The 25,192-nt window shown below is 43.4% G+C and overlaps 1 protein-coding gene across 1 annotated transcript in view; it reads left to right on the plus strand.

Annotated features, from left to right (window-relative positions):
• Window positions 1–540: 540 nt before the first annotated feature.
• Window positions 541–25,192, plus strand: part of LOC139421970 (cell adhesion molecule DSCAML1-like) — an 86,590-nt gene continuing 61,938 nt past the window's right edge. Inside the window, exons 1-3 of the mRNA XM_071173113.1 lie at window positions 541–667; window positions 17,990–18,310; window positions 21,326–21,472. Of these exons, the coding sequence (XP_071029214.1) occupies window positions 625–667; window positions 17,990–18,310; window positions 21,326–21,472 (511 nt within the window). The 5' untranslated portion in view covers window positions 541–624. The remainder of the gene's footprint in view (window positions 668–17,989; window positions 18,311–21,325; window positions 21,473–25,192) is intronic.

Raw genomic sequence — 25,192 nt, forward strand, 5'->3', positions numbered from 1 at the left:
AGAGGAAAGATGAGAGAGACGTGCTTTCATTTTATTAAGTCACTATGCGATTCAGGAGTCCTATGTCCAACCGTCACTCAGCGACTGAGTGAATGCAGAAATAAACAGACAAGTAATATTGTTGATTATAGTGATTTGGTTTTAAAGTATCCAACGGTATCTGGAGTAGATCCATCCAAAGCGGAGAGAAAAGGCCAGTTCATTCCGTGTGTTGCACAGGTGGGCGCGCTCACCTGTGTCAGAGACAGTAGCCATCCACCTGTCCGCGTCAATCCGGAGCACACTCCCTCCTTTCCACCGAAAAGTGACCGAATATCCACTCCTCAACTCAACTCGACCCTTAGTGGTTCCATTTGGCGTGTGACGTATATTTTGACCGTGTCTCATTAGACTACGAAGGGAGGCTTCGCTTGCATGTTCTGTAGTCACGTCGAAGGGAGGGGACGTGGGCGGGGCTCAGGCGTTTCTCATTTCCCTGCGATGGTTATCCGGGCAGCAGGGCTGGAGAGACCGCCAGGGAGCATAGTCGCCAGTCCAGCACCGAGACTCGCCTGGCCAAAGACTGCGCCGCACACTTGCCAGGATTGCCAAACATTCCTGAAAAATATACCTGCTATTTATGGCATGTGGCTTGTAACTTTACTCCTGCTGTACTCTCTCCGGGAAGGTAAGAAACACTGTTTTTATGTATTACCTTAATAAATTAAATCTAGTGAGTGTCTCACTTATTCTATCCTGATCAAAAGTACTGTAATAATTACAAATAATTGTAAAGAAACATGGAGATGTAGAAGGAGAACAACTGCATTGATGTAGCCATCATTGGAAGCCATGCAATTAGGAGAGATTGGATTTGAAAATTAAGTGTAAATTACTTTGTTTGTCTACCAAATGCATAGGCCTATTGTAAAGATGCATGTAGAGGTGTTTTAGGTGTGAAATATATATATTTTGTCGATGTGTGGCCGTGTGCACTGGTCGGTGATGCCGCAGATGGTGCTGATAGCACGGTTTGTTTTCGCATTATACCAACGAGAGTTATGAATATGTAAAATGGCTGGATAGGCAGAACGAGGTGGGAGAGGGAGATGAAAACAGGTCTTGAAATGCCTGAATTGTTGACTTTTTTTAGTGGTCAAAACTTGAATGGGCACATGTTGTGCAAAGTATTTGTTGAAATCGATTCTTATAATTTTATTTCAGTGTTAGTAAATCATTTTGCTATGGTTGTTTGGCCTATTGGTGTCGGTTTGTGGGTATGTCTGTGAATGTGTTTTAAGCGCTTGGCTGTGGACACAGGCGCACTATTCTGGAGGTGTGCTGTGGTGATTTTTGGGAGGTGATCTTGAGGAGATTTTTGGCAAGAGTCTGTGTCTGTCAATGAGTAGTTGCCATGTTGAAAAATGAAGTAACAAACCAAAGGCTTCTTATTAGACAAATGATTACACCCAAATTAATTACCCCATAATGAAAATGCAATTACTATTTTCAGAATTTCTTCGTTTATTTTGTGGACATTATGAGTTTAATTTTCGTTTAATGATTTATCTTTATAAAGTGCTTTCTGTTTTTGACGGGGAAAAATCCTCACATTTCAAAGGCTGATTCAATATGGCTGCAAATCCCGAACGAATTACCAAACTGATCTCTCTTGCTATTACAGTGTATTATAATAATCCTGCAAATCTGCGTTGAAAATAACACAGAAACTCAACAGCATCTTAGTGTGTAGTCCTTTGTTTAGCCTGTTTGGAGTTATGTATATGCATATTTATGAGTTATAATTTCATAAATGGCATGGGCCTGGAGGATGGGTAGATCTGTTTTTGTTCTTCTTATGTCTTGATATATAGGCCTATCTGACATGTCTGTCAATACTGGAAGGGCAAACCCACGATACAAGCTCACATTGGCGCATACTTTTATTTAGGCTGTTTTGTGTTAATAATTATTTAATTAGGTAATTGGGTGTAAGTACATGTGGACCATTCAAGCATTTGAATGTCTCCCTGAATGCATATCAATTAAAATAATATGAAAAGTCAAGTTAATAAGTAAAGGCACAATGTTCTCATACCAGCATCCAAATGTCTTTTTAAATCTATTTAATTCGATCTTAATTTATTTGACCAAAGAAGACCCCAGATGCGTGGGTGAATATGGACAAGCCCAGGCGTGTTTCCCTCTAATAGCCCACCTGAACCCTGGCTGCGCTCTCTCTCTCTCTCTCTCTCTCTCTCTCTCTCTCTCTCTCTCTCTCTCTCTCTCTCCCTCTCACCCTCTCTCCCTCCCTCCCTCTCTCTCTCTCTCTCTCTCTCTCTCTCTGTCTCTGTCTCTGTCTCTCTCTGTCTCTGTCTCAGTCTGTCTGTGGGAAAGGGGACAGCCCTCCCTCTCTGCATTGCATTGGGACTGTTTGCTACAAAGTTTATGTGTATAATTGAACTGTGACCATTTATTTGAAGGCAATTGTTATTGTTAAATGGTTCATTTTAATATGTTGCATTTAAACATCTAATTTTTGTTTAATATTTTCCCGTACATACTTGGACCCATTTTACAACGCAAACACACCCAGTTCAATGGGCTAGCGAATTACTTACAGCGAGACATGGGTTACATAATTGGTCAATTAGCCTACATAAATGAAAGAAACAAATCAAAGAGACCTTATTTTAGTCCAAATGGCTGTGTAATGAATTAGTATTCATTTTCTATATCTTTAGGTGATGAACAGTCATTACATCTTTAGGCTTAAAACCAATAAATGAAATAGGATATTTTATGACTATTATAGCGCTATATTTCATTATTGAAGATGGGAAATAGACAATTTAGTCAATATGGAATTTATTTACCTGACCACCCGTTTGCTATTTTTGACCAAATACAAATTATGATAATCCAACACAGACACACACATTTCAATTATTTATTGCCTAGAATGATGAACAATTAATTATGTATTGATTTCAGAAATGCTATAATTGTTGTAAAGCAGTTTGTATTTTCAGTGTAATTTCTAAGGATGTATTGGTCTATTGATTTTTTTTATAATTATGAAATTAAAATAAAATAAATATCATAAAATGGTCCCGTCAATGGCATTTCGAAATTGAGCTTAATTAATCCAAATATATGTGGTTATAAGGCATTCCCTCCCCTGTCATAAGCTCATAGGCTACTGTCACCCTCTCCCCCTCCATACCCAACCCTCCCTCTCCTGTCCTCCATCGTAGAAAATAGAAACATGCAAATTTGGTCTCTCTCAATTTTAGCCCAAATCCCCAGCTGCCTTGTCCCCTCAGCTGCGCAATTAGCGTTGCGATCTGCCGCATCACCCAATGACAGAGCAGCAAAGCGGGTAACAGGACAGAAGAGTGCCAATAGATAATTGCATGGTTTTATTTTTCTAGTCAAATATGCTCATAAATCACTTTTTTAAATATTGAATAATGCTAAAAGAATAAATGCACTGCCTTTATTTGAAACTTCGCCTTGGCTTATGGCCCAGGCTGTAACATAGCCTAGGCCTACTCACTTCATTTTCTTGTCAAATTGCATTCGTACATTTATAATCAATCACATTTTCGTTTCGGTTATCTGTTGTAAGCTATATACTAATTCTAACACGTGTATTTGGCTCCCTGAATAGCCTAAGCCTGTGCTGTGTGTGTCCTGGGTTCATTAATGAGTCAATATGATTAACCTATTCATAATATGGTGTATACAGTTTGCACTATTGCTTTTGTTATTTTTTTCATTTGAGGCCAAAGAATCCTTCAAACTTTAACCCTTTAAAATCATCCCGCAAACTTTTTCAATGGAGTGCATGGAAAAAAAATCGATTTCTATGGCATTGGCCGGGGTTGCCCTTGCCTCTAATGAGGAACTCCGAAATGTACGTTTTACCGCCGTGTAATGGTGATTAAGCCTACCTAACTTTGTAATAGTATTGTGAGATGTGAACGTTACTGCAGCTGGTGTAAGTGGCGCGTTGCAGTGGTGAGGCTGGCAGGGCGAGCGCAGCGGATCTCAGAGCGCGCGGAGCGGAGCCATAGAGCGTTCAGCGATAGGATCTTACACGTCTATCATGGCACATCTGCTTTCCTATTCGTCTCAGTCCCCCTGCATCCTCCCGCTCCTCTCTCAACCCGTCGTCACAATGTAGCCTACCCGAATGGGATAAGTTATGACGAATAAAAATGCATTAGATGATTAGAATGGATAGGCTATGTTTGAAAAAAAGGGATATGAAATATGTCAATTACATTCGTCCTGACGGATGACAGGTGAGGTGTCCAAGCCTTTTATCACATCGGGTCTTACTGTATTTAGGGAAATGTTTATGTTCTGGCAGGTGGTTGTCGAAGGTATGCTCTCTCTCTCTTTCTCTCTTTCTTTCTTTCTCTCTCTCTCCCTCTCCCTCTCCCTCTCCCTCTCCCTCTCCCTCTTCCCCCCCCCCTCTCTCTCTCTCTCTCTCTCTCTCTCTCTCTCTCTCTCATACACACTCCTCCTTCTACCCCTCATCACTAGGCAGAATTAAAGGCTGGGGGAGGGGCAGTTTTATGCAGACTGCTGGGACTTGTGATCTACAGATTTGATATTCACATTAAGAGAGAAACTGGCTGCTTTGATGTAAGGGGGAGCTGGTCCCATGGGACTGCTGAAGTAGCACACTTTTTCACTGACGCAGCACGGGCCTGGGGGGTGATGGGGTATATGGTGTACAGAAAGCAGGGGGGCAAAACCCCTGCCTTGATTAGATATAACCCCCAACAACCCACCAGCCCAGCCCTCACATCTTCCCACCCCACACCAACCACCTACTTATGCCAGACCCCTAAGGATTATTCATAAGCTTACACCTACCTCCATCACAGGGAGATGGAGGGAAGGAGAGGCAGGAAGTGGAGTTCCAGGCAGTCTGAAAATGATCCTACATCTGTCTCCATGGGAAGAGGTGCTCCATGATGTGTGACAGAGAGCGAAAAGAGGATGGGGGTTGAGACAGAGGGAGCACTGATGTGGATGCACATGAGCAGAGGGTTAAAGAGAGAATGAGGGAGAGAGAGAGAGAAAAAGGGGGAAGATGGAGAAGAGGAGAAAGCATTATGCATTTTGTTTGGTTCAGGGACTGCGGGTTTGATGGTGTGTATATGAAAGGGAATGTGGGGGTGTGGGCATTTATTTACCAGCTCATCAGTGTGTGGATTGTGTTTAACACATGATACGATTGTGTGCGCGTGTGTGTGTGGAGTAAGTGTGTGTGTGTATGTTTGTGCATGCGCATGCGCGCGCACACCGGAGAGGCGTAGACCAGCTGTATTATGCATAATGAAGTCTTGCATAGGCAATGGCTTCTGCCTCTCCGACATACATATTCATGGCTCGTTCTCAAGCAGGCTGCATAAAATAGTGGCTCAGTGTGTTCTGCGCACACTCACTCCTGCAGCCAGCAAGCCAGGGCTCAGTTCTACCAACACCATTAACAGGCTCCAATGCACTGCAATGAAAACACCTCACAATGAATGAGGGGACATGGATGCGTTTCATTATACATATTTCCTATTGTTTTTCCTCATTGTGTTTTATTAGGACTGAACTCCCAGTTCTACTGGTGTCCCCAGATATCAGGTCAACACTGAACTCAGATGCTTTGGACTGAATTTGATTGAAAGGGGGTTTGTTGATGTGTTAACATGACATAGTACATTAATGGCTGGCAGTCAATGCACAGTCAAATGGGATGCTAGAATGTTTTGGCTGAATGATTTGATCCATTCAGACTGACTGTTTTTCTGAGAAGCAGCTCATAATTCCACAAAATGGAGATGGGAAGGCCATTTGAGCCATTAATTAACAACCAGCTCTCACAACCTCACATCAGAATTAGACATTTATCCATGGTTATCTAATATCAAATTTCGAAGTTGTTACAATTGTAAAATGTCAAAGTCTTTAAGGTTAAGTTTAGGCATGAACTCAGGTTAAGTTTAGGTATTAATGGGCCTCCCGAGTGGCACAGCGATCTGAGGCACTGCATCGCAGTGCTTGAGACGTCACTACAGACCCGGGTTCGATCCCACGCTGTGACCGGGTGTCCCATAGGGAGCGTTGTCTTTACTTGGTTCATCGCGGTCTAGCGACTCCTTGTGGAGAGCCAGGCGCCTGCAGGCTGACTTCGGTTGTCAGTTGAACAGTGTTTTCTCCGACACAATGGTGCAGCTGGCGGGTTAAGCGGGTGGGTGTTAAGAAGCGCGGTTTGGCAGGTCATGTTTCGGAGGACGCATGACTTGACCTTCGTCTCTCCCGAGCCCGTTGGCAGTTGCAGCGATGAGATCCTAAATGAAAAAGGGAGTAAAATACAACTACAACAAAAAATACTTAAAAAAGAAAATTTAGGCATTAACTCTGAAATCTTAAGGTTAGGCATTAACTCTGAAAGGTTAAGGTTAGGCATTAACTCTGAAATCTTAAGGTTAGGCATTAACTCTGAAATCTTAAGGTTAGGCATTAACTCTGAAATCTTAAGGTTAGGCATTAACTCTGAAATCTTAAGGTTAGGCATTAACTCTGAAATCTTAAGGTTAGGCATTAACTCTGAAAGGTTAAGGTTAGGCATTAACTCTGAAATCTTAAGGTTAGGCATTAACTCTGAAATCTTAAGGTTAGGCATTAACTCTGAAATCTTAAGGTTAGGCAATAACTCTGAAATCTTAAGGTTAGGCATTAACTCTGAAATCTTAAGGTTAGGCATTAACTCTGAAATCTTAAGGTTAGGCATTAACTCTGAAATCTTAAGGTTAGGCATTAACTCTGAAATCTTAAGGTTAGGCATTAACTCTGAAATCTTAAGGTTAGGCATTAACTCTGAAATCTTAAGGTTAGGCATTAACTCTGAAATCTTAAGGTTAGGCAATAACTCTGAAATCTTAAGGTTAGGCATTAACTCTGAAATCTTAAGGTTAGGCAATAACTCTGAAATCTTAAGGTTAGGCATTAACTCTGAAATCTTAAGGTTAGGCAATAACTCTGAAATCTTAAGGTTAGGCAATAACTCTGAAATCTTAAGGTTAGGCATTAACTCTGAAATCTTAAGGTTAGGCATTAACTCTGAAAGGTTAAGGTTTGGGATAGGCTTAAAAACAAAAATCTCAAAAACTGCCTTGCAACCTTTGGAATCAGTCAGATTTGCCATCCCCGCCCACAACACTCTAGCAAAATCTAAACCTACTTGAAGGTAATAGCGCTAACTGTTGACCCCAGTGGCCGGTGTCCACATTATCTCCTGGCGTCCTCAGACATGGATGGACGTCGAATACTGAATTGTATCACAGGTGACCTGGCTGTTAATTAATAGTCCGGATGGTTTCTCCTTCCATTGACTTGGATGGAAGTCACTTGCCCCCAGTTCACCCCCTCAAAATACAACCAACACACTGTAGTCTGTACAACATAGTATGTTGTGTATATATTTTTTTGTCACATGCCAGTGCCACCATGGCAACCCCTCTGTCTCCACCCAGTGTGAGCGTTCCCTAAATTCCGCTTGTGGCATGTTTATGTGGTGTGTGTCTGTTTGTGACAGGCTTTGAGTGGGCTGGTTGACCCCCCCCCCCCCCCTCTCTCACCCACTCCCCACTCGATCCTGCCCAGTACCCCTCTTTTAACCACCCTCACCCCTCCAGCCCCCAGGCCCCTAATCTAAAGAGGGGTGGTCCTGCTGCCCAGCCCCCCCAACCTCTCAGCCTGCCTTTCCCCCCTCCACCACTCCACCCCTCCACTTTAGTCCTCTCCCCATTGGGAGATTATAGATATTGTCATCTTTAATATGGGCTTTATGCTCGGGGGCCATTATCAGTAATCTGCAGAGGGGAGGGAGAGGAGGGGGGCATGGCTCGTGCATTGGGGTGGGGGAGCATGTCTGACCTGGATTCTGCAGTCCACCATCAGATGGACGGCTAGAGTTCATATTTACCATCTGTAGCATGCTGCCCTCACCTCACATCTAACATCAATATTATGTTGAGCCCAGACCATAGAGCCAGGAGTGAGTGCTACTGTTCTTTCAAGGGGACATGACTCGTGGCATTATGAACTAGCCCTTAGGTCAAATCAAATCAAATCAAATTTATTTATACAGCCCTTTGTACATCAGCTGATATCTCAAAGTGCTGTACAGAAACCCAGCCTAAAACCCCAAACAGCAAGCAATGCAGGTGTAGAAGCACGGTGGCTAGGAAAAACTCCCTAGAAAGGCCAAAACCTAGGAAGAAACCTAGAGAGGAACCAGGCTAGGTGGGATTATATAGCCCATGGAAGCATCACTATACATAGGAGGAGATCTTACTCCAGGGTTAATCTCTAGACTCTGTCTGTGGATCTGATCTTACTCTTGGGTAAATGTATAGAATCTGTCCATAGTGCTGATCCTGTGAGAAAAAGCTTCATAGTTTGATGTGTTGCTATCACCACCATCTGAAATCTTAACCTACAAATGTAACCAACCTGTCTGTCAACAGCACAACGTACACACTAGCATACACAAATTTACATTAAATTAGCCTAAGTGTTTACTCTAGGGGTACTAGAGAGCCTGGTGCAGATGGTTTGGACAGTAGTATTGGAGGGGCTGGACAATAGAGAGAGAGAGTCTAGAGGTAGAGGTGAATGTACCCTCGCAAGGCTGCCGGCCCAGACGGCATCCCAAGCCGCTTCCTCAGAGCATGGGCAGACCAACTGGCTGGAGTGTTTACGGACATATTCAATCTCTCCATCTGCCAGTCTGTTGTCCCTACTTGCTTCAAGATGTCCACCATTCTTCCTGTACCCAAGAAAGCGAAGGTAACTGAACTAAATGCCTATCACTCCGTAGCACTCACTTTTGCCATCATGAAGTACTTTGAGAGGCTAGTTAAGGATCATATGACCTCCACCTTACCTGGCACCCTAGACCCACTACAATTTGCATACTGCCCCAACAGATCCACAGATCACTCAATCACCATTGCACTACATACTGCCCTATCCCATCTGGACAACAGGAATACCTATGTAAGAATGCTGTTCATCAACTACTGTATATATCAGCCTTCAAAACCATATTGCCCTCTAAGCTCATCACTAAACTCAAGGCCCTGGGTCTGAACCCCGTCCCTGCGCAACTGGATCCTGTACTTCCGGACGGGTCGACCCCAGGTGATGAAGGTAGGCAACAACACCTCCCCTATGCTGATCCTCAACATGGGCGCGTGCTCAGCCCCCTCCTGTGCTCCCTGTTCACCCATGACCTCGGGGCCACGCACATCTCCAACTCAATGATCAAGTTTGCAGACGACACAGCAGTGTTAGGCCTGATTACCAACAATGACGAGACAGCCTACAGGGAGGAGTTGAGGGCCCTGGCAGAGTGGTACCAGGATAATAACCTTTCCCTCAACGTCAACAAATCGAAGGAGCTTGATTGTGAACTTCAGGAGACATCAGAGAGAGCATGCCCCCATCCACATTGTCGGGACTCAGTGGAGAGGGTGAAAAGCTTTAAGGTCCTCGTGTGCACATCACTGACAACCTGAAATGGTCCATCCACAACCTCAGGAGGCTGAAGCAATTTGTCCTGGCCCCTAAGACCCTCACAAACTTTTACAGATTAACCATTGAGAGTATCTTGTCTGTATCACCCCCTGGTACGGCAATTGCACCTTCCGCAACTGCATGGCTCTTCAATGAGTTGTGTGGTCAGCAGCAACTAATTACCGGGGAAACATTGCCATCCCTCCAGGACATCTACAGCACCCGGTGTCACAGGAAAGCCAAGAAGATCATCAAGGACCTCAGCCACCCGAGCCACGGGCCTGTTCACCCTGCCACCATCTGGAAGGCGGAGACAGTACAGGTGCATCAAGGCTGAGATCGAGAGACTGAAAAACAGCCATCAGACTGTTAAACAGTCACTACTAGCCGACCTCCACCCAGTACCCTGGCCTGAACTTAGTCACTGTTACTAGCCAGCTACCACCCGGTACTCTCACACAACTACACATATTACTCCATAATGACAAAATGAAAACGTGTTTAGAAATGTTAGCAAATGTATTCAAAATGAAATACAGAAATATCTAATTGACATAAGTATTTGCACCCCTGAGTCAATACAGTGATTATAGTTGTGAGTCTTTCTGGGTAAGTCTTTAAGAGCTTTGCACACCTGTATTGTACAATATTTGCACATTATTCTTTAAAATATTCTTCAAGCTCTGTTAAGTTGGTTGTTGATCATTGCTAGACAAACATTTTCAAGTCTTGCCATAGATTTTCAAGCCGATTTAAGTCAAAACTGTAACTAGACCACTCAGGAATGTTCAATGTTGTCTTGGTAAGCAACTCCAGTGTATATTTGGCCTTGTTTTAGGTTATTGTCCTGCTGAAAGGTGCATTTGTCTCCCAGTGTCAGACTGAACCAGGTTTTCCTCTAGGATTTTGCCTGTGCTTAGCTCTATTCTGTTTCTTTTTATCCTAAAAAACTCCCTAGTCTTTGCTGATGACAAGCATACCCATAACATGAGGCAGCCACTGCCATGATTGAAAATATGAAGAGTGGTACTCAATGATGTGTTGTGCTGAAATAGCCCCCAACGTAATACTTTGTATTCAGGACAGTTTTTGCTGTTTTACTTTAATGCCTTTTTGCAAATAGGATGCACATTTTAGAATAGCATGCATCCATTATTCCTTCCTTTAACTCTGCCATTTAGGTTAGTATTGTGTAACTACACAAGCCATTAAACTCTGTAACTCATGGTGAAATCCCTGAGCGGTTTCCATCCTCTCTGGCATCTGAGTTAGTAAGGATGCCTGTATCTTTGTAGTGACTGGGTGTATTGATACACCATCCAAAGTATAATTAATTAACTTCACCATGCTCAAAGGGATATTCAATGTCTGCTTAAATGTTTTTATTTTTACTCATCTACCAATAGGTTCCCTTCTTTGCTAGCCATTGGAAAATCTCCTTGGTCTTTCTGGTTGAATCTGTGTTTAAAATTCACTGCTTGACTGAGGGACCTTACAGATAATTGTATGTGTGGGGTACAGAGATAATGTAGTAACAGATTGAGTCCATGCAACTTATTATGTGACTTGGTAAGCACATTTTATATACTGTATTCTAGTCAATGCTCATCCTATATAACTACTGCTGTACACACCTTTTCTATTCATATACTGTCCATACTGTCTATACACACCATCCTCTTAAAAACATTTTATTTCACCTTTATTTAACAAGGTAGGCCAGTTGAGAACAAGTTCTCATTTACAACTGCGACCTGGCCAAGATAAAGCAAAGCAGTATGACAAAAACAACAACACATGGGATAGAAAACATATAGTCAATAACACAATAGAAAACTCTATGTACAGTGTGTGCAAATGTAGTAAGGTTAGGGAGGTAAGGCAATAAATAGGCCATAGTGGCGAAATAATTTAGCATTAACACTGGAGTGATAGATGTACGGATGATGATGTGCAAGTAGAAATACTAGGGTGCAAAAAAGCAAAAAAAGAAATAACAATATGGGGCTGAGGTAGTTGGGTGTGCTATTTACTGATGGGCTGTGTACAGGTACAGTGATTGTTAAGCTGCTCTGAAAGCTGATGCTTAAAGTTAGTGAGGGAGATATGTCTCCAGCTTCAGTGATTTTTGCAATTCGTTCCAGTCATTGGCAGCAGAGAACTGGAAGGAAAGGTGGTCAAAAGAGGTGTTGGTTTTGGGGATGACCAGTGAAATATATCTGCTGGAGTGCGTGCTACGGGTGGGTGTTGCTATGGTGACCAGTGAGCTGAGATAAGGTGGGGCTTTACCTAGCAAAGACTTGTAGATGACCTGGAGCCAGTGGGTTTGGCGAGGAATATGTAACGAGGGCCATCCAACGAGAGCATACAGGTCGCAGTGATGGGTAGTATATGGGGCTTTGGTGACATAACGGATGGCACTGTGATAGACTACATCCAATTTGCTGATTGGAGTGTTGGAGGCTCTTTTGTAAATGACATCGCCGAAGTCGAGGATCGGCAGGAGAGTCAGTTTTACGAGGGTATGTTTGGCAGCAAGGGTATGTTTGGCAGCATGAGTGAAGGAGGCTTTGTTGCGAAATAGGAAGCCGATTCTAGATTTCATTTGTATTGGAGATGCTTAATGTGAGTCTGGAAGGAGAGTTTACAGTCTAACCAGACACCTAGGTATTTGTAATTGTCCAAATATTCTAAGTCAGAACCGTCCAGAGTAGTGATGCTAGATGAGCAGCAATCTGTTGAAGAGCATTCATTTAGTTTTGCTTGCATTTAAGAGCAGTTGGAGGCCATGGAAGGAGTGTTGTATGGCATTGAAGCTCGTTTGGAGGTTTGGTAACACCGTTTCCAAGGAAGGGCCAGATGTACACAGAATGCGTAGAGGTGGATCAGAGAATAACCAGCAGCAAGAGCGACATCATTGATGTATACAGAGAAAGAGTCGGCCCGAGAATTTAACCCTGTGGCACCCCCATAGAGACTGCCAGAGGTCCGGACAAGAGGCCCTCCGATTTGAAACACAGAACTCTATCTGAGAAGTAGTTGGTGAACCAGGCGAGGCAGTCATTTGAGAAACCAAGGCTATTGATTGACAGAGTCGAAGCCTTGGCCAGGTCGATGAAAATGGCCGCACAGTACTGTGTTTTATCTATGGCTGTTATGATATCATTTAGGACCTTGAGCGTGGCTGAGGTGCACCCATTACCAGCTCAGAAACCAGATTTCATAGCGGAGAAGGTATGGTGGGATTCGAAATGGTCGGTGATCTGTTTGTTAACTTGGCTTTAGAAGACTTTGGGTCTCTAGTGTCTCCCCCTTTGAAGAGGGGGATGACCGTGGCAGTTTTCCAATCTTTAGGGATCTCAGACGATACGAAAGAGAGGATGAACAGGCTAGTAACTAGGGGTTGCAACAATTTCGGCAGATCATTTTAGAAAGAGAGGGTCCAGATTGTCTAGCCCAGCTGATTTGTAGGGATCCAGATTTTGCAGCTCTTTCAGAACATCAGCTATCTGGATTTGGGTGAAGGAGAAGCGGGGAGGGCTTTGGCAAAATGCTGCGGGGGATGCAGAGCTGTTGGCCAGGGTAGGGGTAGCCAGGTGGAAAGCATGGCCATCCGTAGAAAAATGCTTATTGAAATTCTCCATTATCGTAGATTTATCGTTGGTGACAGTGTTTCCTATCCTCAGTGCAGTGGGCAGCTGGGAGGAGGTGCTCTTATTCTCCATGGACATTAGTGTCACAAAACTTTTTGGAATTAGTGCTACAGGATGCAAATTTCTGTTTGAAAATGCTAGCCTTAGCTTTCCTAACTGACTGTTTATATTGGTTCCTGAATTCCCTGAAAAGTTGCATATCGCTGGGGCTATTCGATGCTAATGCAGTACGCCACAAGAGGTTTTTGTGCTGGTCAAGGGCAGTCACGTCTGAAGTGAACCAAGGGCTTTATCTGTTCTTAGTGCCAAATTTTTTGAATGGGGCATGCTTATATAGATGGTGATGAAATCACATTTAAAGAACAACCAGGCATCCTCTACTGACGGGATGAGGTCAATATCCTTCCAGGATACCCGGGCCAGGTTGATTAGAAAGGCCTGCTCGCTGAAGTGTTTTAGGGAGCGTTTGACAGTGATGAGGGGCGGTCAAACCACGGGCCCATTACGGACGCAGGCAATGAGGCAGTGATCGCTGAGATCCTGGTTGAAGACAGCAGAGGTGTATTTAGAGGGTTAGTTGGTCAGGATGATATCTATGAGGGTGCCCATGTTTACAGATTGTAGAACGGCCAGGGTGCTAAACAAATCCCAGTTTAGGTCACCTAACAGTACGAACTCTGAAGATAGATGGGGGGCAATCAATTCACATATGGTGTCCAGGGCACAGCTGGGGGCTGAGGGGGTCTATACCAAGTGGCAACAGTGAGAGGCTTATTTCTGAAAAGGTGGATTTTTAAAAGTAGAAGCTCTTACTGTTTGGGCACAGACCTGGATAGTATGACAGAACTCTGCAGGCTATCTCTGCAACTTCGCCCCCTTTGGCAGTTCTATCTTGATGGAAAATGTTGTAGTTGGGGATTGAAATTTCAGAATTTTTGGTGGCCTTCCTAAGCCAGGATTCAGACACGGCTAGGACATCAGGGTTTGCGGAATATGCTAAAGCAGTGAATAAAACACATTTAGGGATGAGGCTTCTGATGTTAACATGCATGGGTTTTATGTTTACAGAAGTCAACAAATGAGAGCGCCTGGGGAATAGGTGTAATGCTGGGGGCTGCAGGGCCTGGGTTAACCTCTACATCAACAGAGGAACAGAGGAGGAGTAGGATAAGGGTACAGCTAAAGGCTATAAGAACTGGTTGTCTAGTGCTTTGGGAACAGAGAATAAAAGGGGCAGATTCCTGGGCATGGTAGAATAGATTCAGGGCATAATGTACAGACAAGGGTATGGTAGGATGTGAGCACAGTGGGGGTAAACTTAGGCATTGAGTGACGATGAGAGAGCTTGCAACTCTGGAGACACCAGTTAAGCCAGGTGAGGTCTCCCCATGTGTGGTGTGTGTGACAAAAGAGCTATCTAAGCCATGTTGGGCTGGACTAGGGACTCTACAGTGAAATAAAACAATAATAACTAACCAAAACAGCAGAAGACAAGACTTTAGAGAGAGGCATGTGTAGCCGAGTGATCATAGGGTCAATAGCAATAGCAATAGTAGGTGAGTCAGGGAGCTGTTCGGTAGTCGCTACTATGCTAAGCGAGCGGGAGGCACGAAGTTCAGAATGCTAGCGGGCCGGGGCTAGCAGCTGTGTCTTCGGCGACATCGCAACGGAAAGGCCTGTTGAAACCACTTCGGACGATTACATCGGAAGACCAGTCGTGATGGATCGGCGGGGCTCCGTGTCGGCAATAAAGGTTCCAGGCCAATTGGCAAAAGAGGCATTGTAGCCCACAAATTAGCGGGTATACCTCTTCAGCTAGCCAGGAGATGGGCCTAGCTCGAGGCTAGCTCAAGGCTAACTGGTGCTTGCTTTGGGACAGAGGCGTTAGACAGCAGTAGCCACTCAGTTACAGATAGCTAGCTACCATGGTCTGGTGCAATGGCCTAGAGCTTGCGGCAGGAATCCGGTGATGTGGTGGAGAAAAGCAGTCTGATATGCTCTGGGTTGATATCGCGCTGTGCAGACTGGCAGGTATTGACCGAGCTAAAGCTGGCTGGTGTCCGAGCTAAAGGTGAAGACCGCTAGCTGTGGCTAGCAGTGACTACTAGCTAGTTGCTAGTTATCTGGCTAGCTTCTGATGGAGGTTCCAGTTATAACGTATACAAATAGCAGATCCGTACCACATTGGGTGAGGCGGATTGCAGGAAAGTGTATTTAGATCATAGTGAGATTGAAATATATAGAGTTGAAGTTGGAACTTTACATTGACCTTAGCCAACTACATTTAAACTCAGTTTTTCACAATTCTTGACATTTAAGCCTAGTAAAAATTCCCTGTCTTCGGTCAGGTAGGATCACCACTTAATTTTAAGAATGTGAAATAAATGTCAGAATAATAGTAGAGAGAATTATTTATTTCAGCTTTTATTTCTTTCATCATATTCCCAGTGGGTCAGAAGTGTACATACACTCAATTAGTATTTGGTAGCATTGCCTTTAAATTGTTTAACTTGGGTCAAACATTTCGGGTAGCCTTCCACAAGCTTCCCACAATAAATTGAGTGAATTTTGGCCAGGTTTGTAGGCCTCCTTGCTTGCACACGCTTTTTCAGTTCTGCCCAGAAAAGTTCTATGGGGCTTTGTGATGGCCACTCCAATACCTTGACTTTGTTGTTCTTAAGCCATTTTACCACAACTTTGGAAGTATATGCTTGGGATCATTGTCCATTTGGAAGACCCATTTGCGACCAAGCTTTAACTTCCTGACTGATGTCTTGAGATGTTGCTTCAATATATCCACATAATTATCCCTACCTCATGATGCCATCTATTTTGTGAAGTGCACCAGTCCCTCCTGCAGGAAAGCACCCCCACAACATGATGCTGCCACCCCCGTGCTTCACGGTTGGGATGGCGTTCTTCGGCTTACAAGCCTACCTCTTTTTCCCCCAAAGATAATGATGGTCATTATGGCCAAACAGTTCTATTTTTGTTTCATCAGACCAGAGGACATTTCTCCAAAAAGTACGATCTTTGTCCCCGTGTGCAGTTTCAAACCGTTGTCTGGCTTTTTTATGGCGGTTTTGGAGCAGTTGCTTCTTCCTTGGTGAGCGACCTTTCAGGTTATGCAGATATAGGACTCATTTTACTGTGGATATACATACTTTTGTGCCATCTTCCTCCAGCATCTTCACAAGGTCCTTTGCTGTTGTTCTGGGATTGATTTGTACTTTTCGCACCAAAGTACGTTAATCTCTAGGAGACAGAACGCGTCTCCTTCCTGAGAGGTACGACGACTGCATAGTCCCATGGTGTTTATCCTTGCGTACTATTGTTTGTACAGATGAACGTGAGAACTTCAGGCGTGTGGAAATTGCTCCCAAGGATGATCCAGACTTGTTGAGGTCTACAATTTTTTGGCTGATTTCTTTTCCTTTTCCCATGATGTCAAGCAAAGAGGCAATGAGTTTGAAGGTAGGCCTTGAAATACATCTACAGGTACACCTCCAATTGGCTCAAATGATGTTAATTAGCCTATCAGAAGCTTCTAAAGCCATGACATCATTCTCTGGAATTTTCCAAGCTGTTTAAAGACACAGTCAACTTAGTGTATGTAAACTTCTGACCCACCGGAATTGTGATAGAATGAATTATAAGTGAAATAATATGTCTGTAAACAATTGTTGAAAAAATGTGTCTTGCACAAAGTAGATGTCCTAACCGACTTGCCAAAACTATAGTTTGTTTAACAAGACATTTGTGGAATGTTTGAAAAACGAGTTTTAATGACTCCAACCTAAGTGTATGTAAACTTCTGATTTCAACTGTTTGAAAGACAAACACACGTCCGACTGCTACGCCATCTTGGATTGGGTGTATATTTATATATATATTTATATTCCGGACTCTGACATCGCTCGTTCTGATATTTCTTAATTCCTTGCTTTACATTTTTAGGATTTACGGCTTTTGTTTTGTATTGTTAAGTATTACTGCACTGTGGGATAAAGGATATATGCGTTACATATTTTGGGGAATGGTGAGATGGATTTGTGCATCCACATATGTCCATCTAGCATATAGTCCTTTCTATTCTAATCGTCCCCTCCTTGATTCTGAATTGTGGGTACTCTCTCTTTATCTTTCTGATGGGGTTGTGTACCCCTAATCTGAGCACCCAGTAGGAACACCCCTGGTGTGTGTGTGTGTGAGTGTGTGTGTATGTGTGTGTGTCTGTGTGATAAATATGAAAGAAGATTAAACAGACTTAACTCTGTGTCTGGCATACAAATTCCAATCACATAACTGTGTTTTTTCTCTTGGTGTGTGTCTGTGTGTCTGTGTGTGTGTAGAGGTAGAGGCCTCCTCCCCCATCCACGTAACCCACCAGAGGCTTTAGCTCAAATCCCTGGCTTTCTGCATCACATGACTGATGTTTGCAGCTGGGCATTTGACATACATTTGTTCTGATTATTTTGCTACACATTTGAAGGGCATTCATGTTCCTCCCCTTTTGTTTTATTACATCTGATTATGTGTCATTACTTTTCAATCTCCCTTTTACTCTTATCGTAATTTTTTATTGAATAACACGCGGGTAGAGTTCCAAATATGTATTTTGAATATGGAGCTCAACAGTGTTTTTCATGCAAGTTGTTATCTGTTGTTTTGCAACAGTGACACTTAGCTTATATAGTTCTACATGTCACTGACTTTTCTCTACCCCACCTATTACTAACTATCCTATCTCTCTCCCCATGCAGTACACAGTGAGGATGTGGGCTCTACCAGGCTGTACTTTGTGAACGCATCCCTCCAGAGGCTGACCTACTCCAGCTCGGTGGGGGTGTCTCTGCCCTGCCCGGCGGGCGGCACCCCCACCGCCATCCTGCGCTGGTACCTGGCCACCGGCGATGACATCTACGACGTGCCCCACATCCGCCACGTCCATGCCAACGGCACCCTCCAACTCTACCCCTTCTCACCCTCCGCCTTCAACTCCTACATCCACGACAACGACTACTTCTGCACCGCAGAAAACCAGGCTGGCAAGATCCGAAGCCCCAATATCAGAGTCAAAGCTGGTGAGGAGAGGGGAGAAGGGGGCGTTGGGAGAACATAAAAAGCAGAGGGGAAAAGAGTGAATAGGAGAAGAGAGGACAGAATGAAGGGACAGGTGAAGAAGGGAGGGGAAGAGGAAGTAGAGAGGTGAGATAATAGAGGGTGTTGATGCAGAGTGACAGAAGTAACTAAGAGGGCAGCGATAGAGGTTTGATGGCAGAAGGGAGGGGAATGATGGAGAGAGAAAATGTAAACAAGCAAAAGGCAGGGAGTGATTGACAGCTGCCAAAAGCCTGCTGGCCACAGCACAAGCCACTCAGAGAGGCACCTGTACAAACCCTGGTCCCAAATCCAGACTGACCTAGAACACAGTCTACTCTGCTGGGACAGCAACTGTAACACAACAACTGTAACACTGAACCTTGTTACACATGACACAACCATTTAACCCCATCACCATGGTGAATTGGGGCCACCAACCTGTACCCCTAGTTATACTCCACAACCTTCATCTAATCCCTTATGCTTCAACTGGTTTGAACTGTCTGGCCCACACACATAGGTATGTACATGTGCAGTATGAGTCATATAAGCACCAAAAAACAAATCACTAATGACAGTATCTATGCAGATGTTGCTGATACTGCTGCTGGTTGCTATGCCATTCCTAAAGCATCAGCTGACTTGCGTGATGTTCTCCCTCCATCTTTGTATCTCTATTTCCATCCGTGTCATTCCTTCTCCTCCTCCTCTCTCCTTCCTCCTCTCACATTGTCCTCTGGTACCATGCTAAATATAACCGCAGCAGAACACTTCATTCATTATCTCTCATTATGAAACCTAATTGGTGCACTCCATTGATTAGACTTCATGCCAGTGCTATTTAACAAGGTGGGCCTCTTATAAAACAACACAGGTTATTGCTGATGTGGGATATACTGTAGATAGCTCTGTGCCTGTTCATCCATTTGATCTATTTCATACAGTATCATATACTGGACAAACTAAGTGGAGGTGAGATGGTCAGTTGAATCAGTTTGTCAAGTGGTCACCTTTACAGTTCTCCTGGACTGTAGGTTCTCCACAACCTCTCTTGTTCCGCCTTCCTTCCTACCTCTCCCACTCTCTCTCTCCCTCCCTGTCCATCATTCACATCAGGGCAGACATTCTCTTCCCCGTCCCTCCTGCTGTCAACATCTGTTTTCCTATTCTGCCTCCCAACACCGACCTGCACTAATACATATTCCTACTAATACTAATACTAGCTAGCCAAGCCAGTGGAGGATTATGGAGGGAGAGAGAGAGAGAGAAGCGAGAGAGAAGAGAGAAAGAAGAGAGAGAGAGAGAGAGAAGCGAAAGAGAGAGAGAGAGAGAGACTGATCTGAGCTGCACGGCAGCCGGTCGGTCTCTCCTCGTTGCTGCTGCTGCCATCATTCCCTCATGACCCAAAAGCCCACCCCCAGGAGACAAGGGATTAGTATTTACAAAACCTTAGCAGCCACGTCCCATATCCAGGGAATTATGTATGGTCAGGGAGTTATGTATGGTCAGGGCGTTATGTATGGTCAGGGAGTTATGTATGGTCAGGGCGTTATGTATGGTCAGGGAGTTATGTATGGTCAGGGCGTTATGTATGGTCAGGGAGTTATGTATGGTCAGGGAGTTATGTATGGTCAGGGAGGTATGTATGGTCAGGGCGTTATGTATGGTCAGGGAGTTATGTATGGTCAGGGAGGTATGTATGGTCAGGGAGTTATGTATGGTCAGGGAGTTATGTATGGTCAGGGAGGTATGTATGGTCAGGGCGTTATGTATGGTCAGGGAGTTATGTATGGTCAGGGAGGTATGTATGGTCAGGGAGGTATGTATGGTCAGGGAGTTATGTATGGTCAGGGAGTTATGTATGGTCAGGGAGGTATGTATGGTCAGGGAGGTATGTATGGTCAGGGAGCGGTTATGGTCAGGAGGGACGTGGTTCAGAAGTTACAGTCAGGGGTTTCGGGTCACGGTGCTGTGTTAGAGTTAGGTCAAAGGGTAGTGTAATGGGGTAACTTGGTTTGTAGTTAGAGTATTTGGAGTATAGGTGTCATATGTTTCACTCTCACTCCTGGTGCTGATGCTGTAGCTACAGTAGAGGAAATAAACCAACCCTAGCCTACTTTCTAGATATCCATCATATTATCTACATTTGTCATTTCGGTGAACAATCTCTTTACTGCATAGCTACAGCGGGCAATTATTCAAATGTAGATGATACAATTTCCATCTGAGTATATTTTATATGTCTAATCCCTGTTCCTATATCATATTATTATTTAGACATATTTATATGTCTATGTATGTCTATGTTTCTCTATGTAAAGTGGATGTAGTAATGTGTATTGATGTGTTGTTATACTGCAGTAGGATCCCAACGTTAATGCAACGCTGCCTGTTCGCTACACTATACTGCTGTTACCAGGGAGGGGGCTTCCAAAGCAGTTTCTTAGCAACCTTCAAATATGTCCTAGCTTCTCCTGATTTCACTAATTAGTTAATGCCCATTCAGGAGAGTGTAAAATATTGCATGAACATGCATGAACAGTGCACCACCACGACTACACATCCCAATGGTTTTATTAAGCTGGGTTGTTATCTCTACCGCAGGGGCTTTAACAGAATCCACTTATTCTGTCATATTTTTTATATTGAGTTGTATACATGACAATAGATTAGTTTCTGGTGTTGATTGTAGCTAGCCAATAATGTTTCTGTTAATCCTTCTCAGAAATTGAGTTGAAAACAGATGTACGATTAGTGTTATTGATGTGTTCAAACAATATCCAAAAACCGAATCTGAATTGTTCCCAATATGTTTGCACATTTAATATTATTAGTAGATTATTTTGCAATCCAATTAATGATTCTTACAATATTGACTGCCAGAATACATCTTATGTGTTCCACTACAACTCTAGTATTCGCTTTTTCCTAAACCAAATAAGACTTTTAGATTCTCACACCACCTCCTTAACACTTTGTCTCTCTCTGTATAATAGTGTTCAGGGAGCCGTATACAGTGCGTGTTGCAGACCAACGCTCCATGCGGGGCAACGTGGCCGTGTTCAAGTGCCTCATTCCCACCGCCGTGCAGGAGTACGTCAGCGTGGTGTCCTGGGAGAGAGACACTGTCTCCATCGTGCCAGGTAGGACATCATGGGACAGAGAGGGGTTGGGGGGGGGGGGGGTAAAAGGCTGGGTAAAGGGTAGTGTTATTAGTCCCATCTGTAAGGGTTTTGTGTGAGTTTGTGAATAAATGTGTCCATTTGGCTGCTATTTACAATGCATTCAAAACAAAAGCAAGGGTGAAGCAAGATGCAGTTGTGGTTGTTGTTTTTGAGTGTGTGTGTGTGTGTGTGTGTGTGTGTCCTTCTGGATGTTTTGGAGGCATGATGATGAAGATGATGATAATGATGTGCTGCTGCTTTGCTCTTGGTATCTCCTGACCTAACTCTAACTCCTGTCTGCTGTCTGTCTGCTCACTGTTCTGGATCACTGATTCTTCCTCCTGCAACTCGCTCCATCATTTCTCCCTCTCTTTGACTTTCTCTCTCTTCGTCTTTCTCTCTCCCTTTTCTTTTTTTTTCTCCCCAATTTTGTGCTATCCAATTGGTAGTTACAGTCTTGTCCCATCGCTGCAAGTCCCGTACGGACTCGGGAGAGGCAAATGTCGAGAGCCGTGCGTCCTCTGAAACACAACCCAGCCAAGCCGCACTGCTTCTTTACACAATGCCCTCTTAACCCGGAAGCCAGCCGCACCAGTGTGTCGGAAGAAACACCGTACACCTGGCGACTGTGTCAGCATGCATTGCGCCCGGCCCGCCACTGGAGTCGCTAGTGCGCGATGGGACAAGAACATCTCTGCCGGCCAAACCCTCTCCCCTGCACCACTCGGGAGGCCCCTCTCCCTATTCTCTCTCTCCTCTCTTGCCTCCATCCCTTTCACTCTCGAGCTCCATTGCTCTCTTCCTACATATTCCCCTAACTTTTGACCTTTTGACCTCTCTCTCCACCTTAACCACTCCCTCCCAAACCTTGTCTCTAGCCAACTATCTTCATTTATCTGTCCCCCGGTCTAAACTGATTGACTCCATTGTTTGTTCATTTCTATTTATTCCCTTCTGTATTGTTATCCTAATTTAGATCCATTGCGTCTTTTCCTAACATGCCAACGAGCCTTTGACCTTTTTACAACTTCTACAGTATGTCTCCTGTATTTTCCTCTCTATCGTGTACATTTCTACATTCTCCTTGGATCCCTCCCTGTCCCACATTCATCTTCATTAACCTCATTCGTGTGTGTGTGTGTGTGTGTGTGTGTGTGTGTGTGTGTGTGCACATGTTAGTGTGTTTATTGTTGTTTTTGTGATATGTACAGTACCAGTCAAAGGTTTAGACACACCTACTCAAGGGGTTTTTCTGTATTTGTACTATTTTCTTCATTGTTGAATAATAGTGAAGACATCAAAACTATGAAATAACACATATGGAATCATGTAGTAACCAAAAAAGTGTTAAACAAATCAAAAATATATTTTAGATTTTAGATTCTTCAAAGTAGCCACTCTTTGCCTTGAACTCGGTGAAGCATTTATTTGGGCTGCAATCTGAGGTGCAGTTAACTCTAAGGAACTTATCATCTGCAGCAGAGGTAACTCTGGGTCTTCCTTTCCTGTGGCGGTCCTCATGAGAGACAGTTTTATCATAGCTCTTGATGGTTTTTGCAACTGCACTTGAAGAAGTTCTTGAAATTCTCCGTCTTGACTAACCTTCATGTCTTTAAAGTAATGATGGACTGTCATTTTGTCTTTGCTTATTTGAGCTGTTCTTGCCATAAAATGGACTTGGTATTTTACAAAATAGGGGTATCTTCTGTTTACCATCGCTACCTTGTCACAACACAACGGATCGGCACAAACACATTAGGAAGATAACTTTTAAATTAACTTTTAACAAGGCACACCTGTTAATTGAAATGCATTCCAGGTGACTACCTCATGAAGCTGGTTGAGAGAATGCCAAGAGTGTGCAAAGCTGTTATCGAGGCAAAGGGTAGCTACTTTGAAGAATCTCAAATATATTTTGAACACTTTTTTGGATACTACATTATTCTATTTGTGTTATTTCATAGTTTTGATGTCTTCACTATTATTCTACAATGTAGAAAATAGTACATATAAAGAAAAACCCTGGAATGAGTAGGTGTGTCCAAACATTTGACTGGTGCTGTATATATAGTTGTCTATATTTTTGTGTTTAGGGGAAGTTATTGCATTAATAGTGTACATGTGTTAAATATCCTTAGTTATCATGGATAATGCAACAGATAACAATAAACCTCTCCAATGCTGTGACGTGAAACTCTTTTACAATAACAAAGTGGAAGGTGGAGAGGGAGAGAACAGAGAGGAGAGAAAGAGGCAAAGAAAGAGAAGCAAGGAGGGTAGTGGGGCAAGAACAGCCTCAGGACCTGGCAGATGGCGTTCTATATACATGCATAACACACACGCACACACACACACACACACACACACACACACACACACACACACACACACACACACACACACACACACACACACACACACACACACACAGACTGTGTGAATGAATGTTTGGTGTATGTTTGAGACACATTATGCTTATGTCAGTTACGAGGAGCTTGGACAGACTACCTGGCATTTTATATAATCTTTCACCTTTTATATATTTCTTATCAGCCTGGTTTTACTGTATCCATTTCTATTTCTTGTAATATATTTAAGTGATAATGCCCATGAAGACGGTGTTTGGAGGATATATTGGCACGGGTGTTGTTAGGTCCGAGACAGTCCCACATAAACACCGGCTTTGCATTATCGCTTTTACCAACATCTTCAAAGAATGATTGACATATTTTCATTAAAAACTTTATTTTGATTAATTTATTCATACTATTTAATTCTTCCACAAGATATACAGTAGTCCCGACACAAATATTGGGTTGCTACCGAAGCCGGGATAATTTACAGTCAAGTCAAACAGTGCAACCAGAATAACAACAAAGTACCTGCATTTGCATTTGTTTAAGCTGTTTTCAGTTACATTTATTTGGATACATCCTTAACAATGAGCTAATAATGCACGATTTCGCCTGGCGTAGAAAATGTGCTCACCCGTCAGGACACTGTTGTTCAGTGGAGTTAGCCAACAACACAGCTAACACAATCACTTGTGTGGGGCGGCAGGGTAGCCTAGTGGTTAAAGCGTTGGACTAGTAACCGTAAAGGTTGCAAGTTTAAATCCCCAAGCTGACAAGGTACAAATCTGTCGTTCTGCCCCTGAACAGGCAGTTAACCCACTGTTCCTAGGCCGTCATTGAAAATAAGAATTTGTTCTTAACTGACTTGTCTGGTTAAATAAAGGAAAAATAAAACTTCAAACTGAAGCTGGAAAGACTCTAAACTAGATGCACTTCAGGTAGTTTCACCTGTTTTCTCTTGATAGTTCTTTGTATATATCCATAAAAATGATGCTGATTCATGATTTCGACTGGCTGAGAAAAGCTGCCTGCCTGTCTGTCTCATCCCGACTCCCGAAACGTTCATTACTATGGGACAGCTGGAAATCTAATTTGAATATTGAAACAATGTTGCAAATGTCGGAGAGACAGACAGCAAGGTTTATACAAATATCTGCTGTTGAAAAAACTAAATATTAGTCTAAAAGAAGTGTGAGATAATGTCTAGATGCTTTTTATAATGGACATCAAGTTAATAAATCGCCTGGCTGGGCTGACGAGACAGTGGATTGCGTAGTCAGATGGAATAGAGTAAACAGGCATTTCAATGTCATAGATTTAGCCGGTGGTAACTTGTGAAATAGAC

Source organism: Oncorhynchus clarkii, chromosome 12, assembly GCF_045791955.1.
Source record: "Oncorhynchus clarkii lewisi isolate Uvic-CL-2024 chromosome 12, UVic_Ocla_1.0, whole genome shotgun sequence".
Taxonomy (NCBI): domain Eukaryota; kingdom Metazoa; phylum Chordata; class Actinopteri; order Salmoniformes; family Salmonidae; genus Oncorhynchus; species Oncorhynchus clarkii.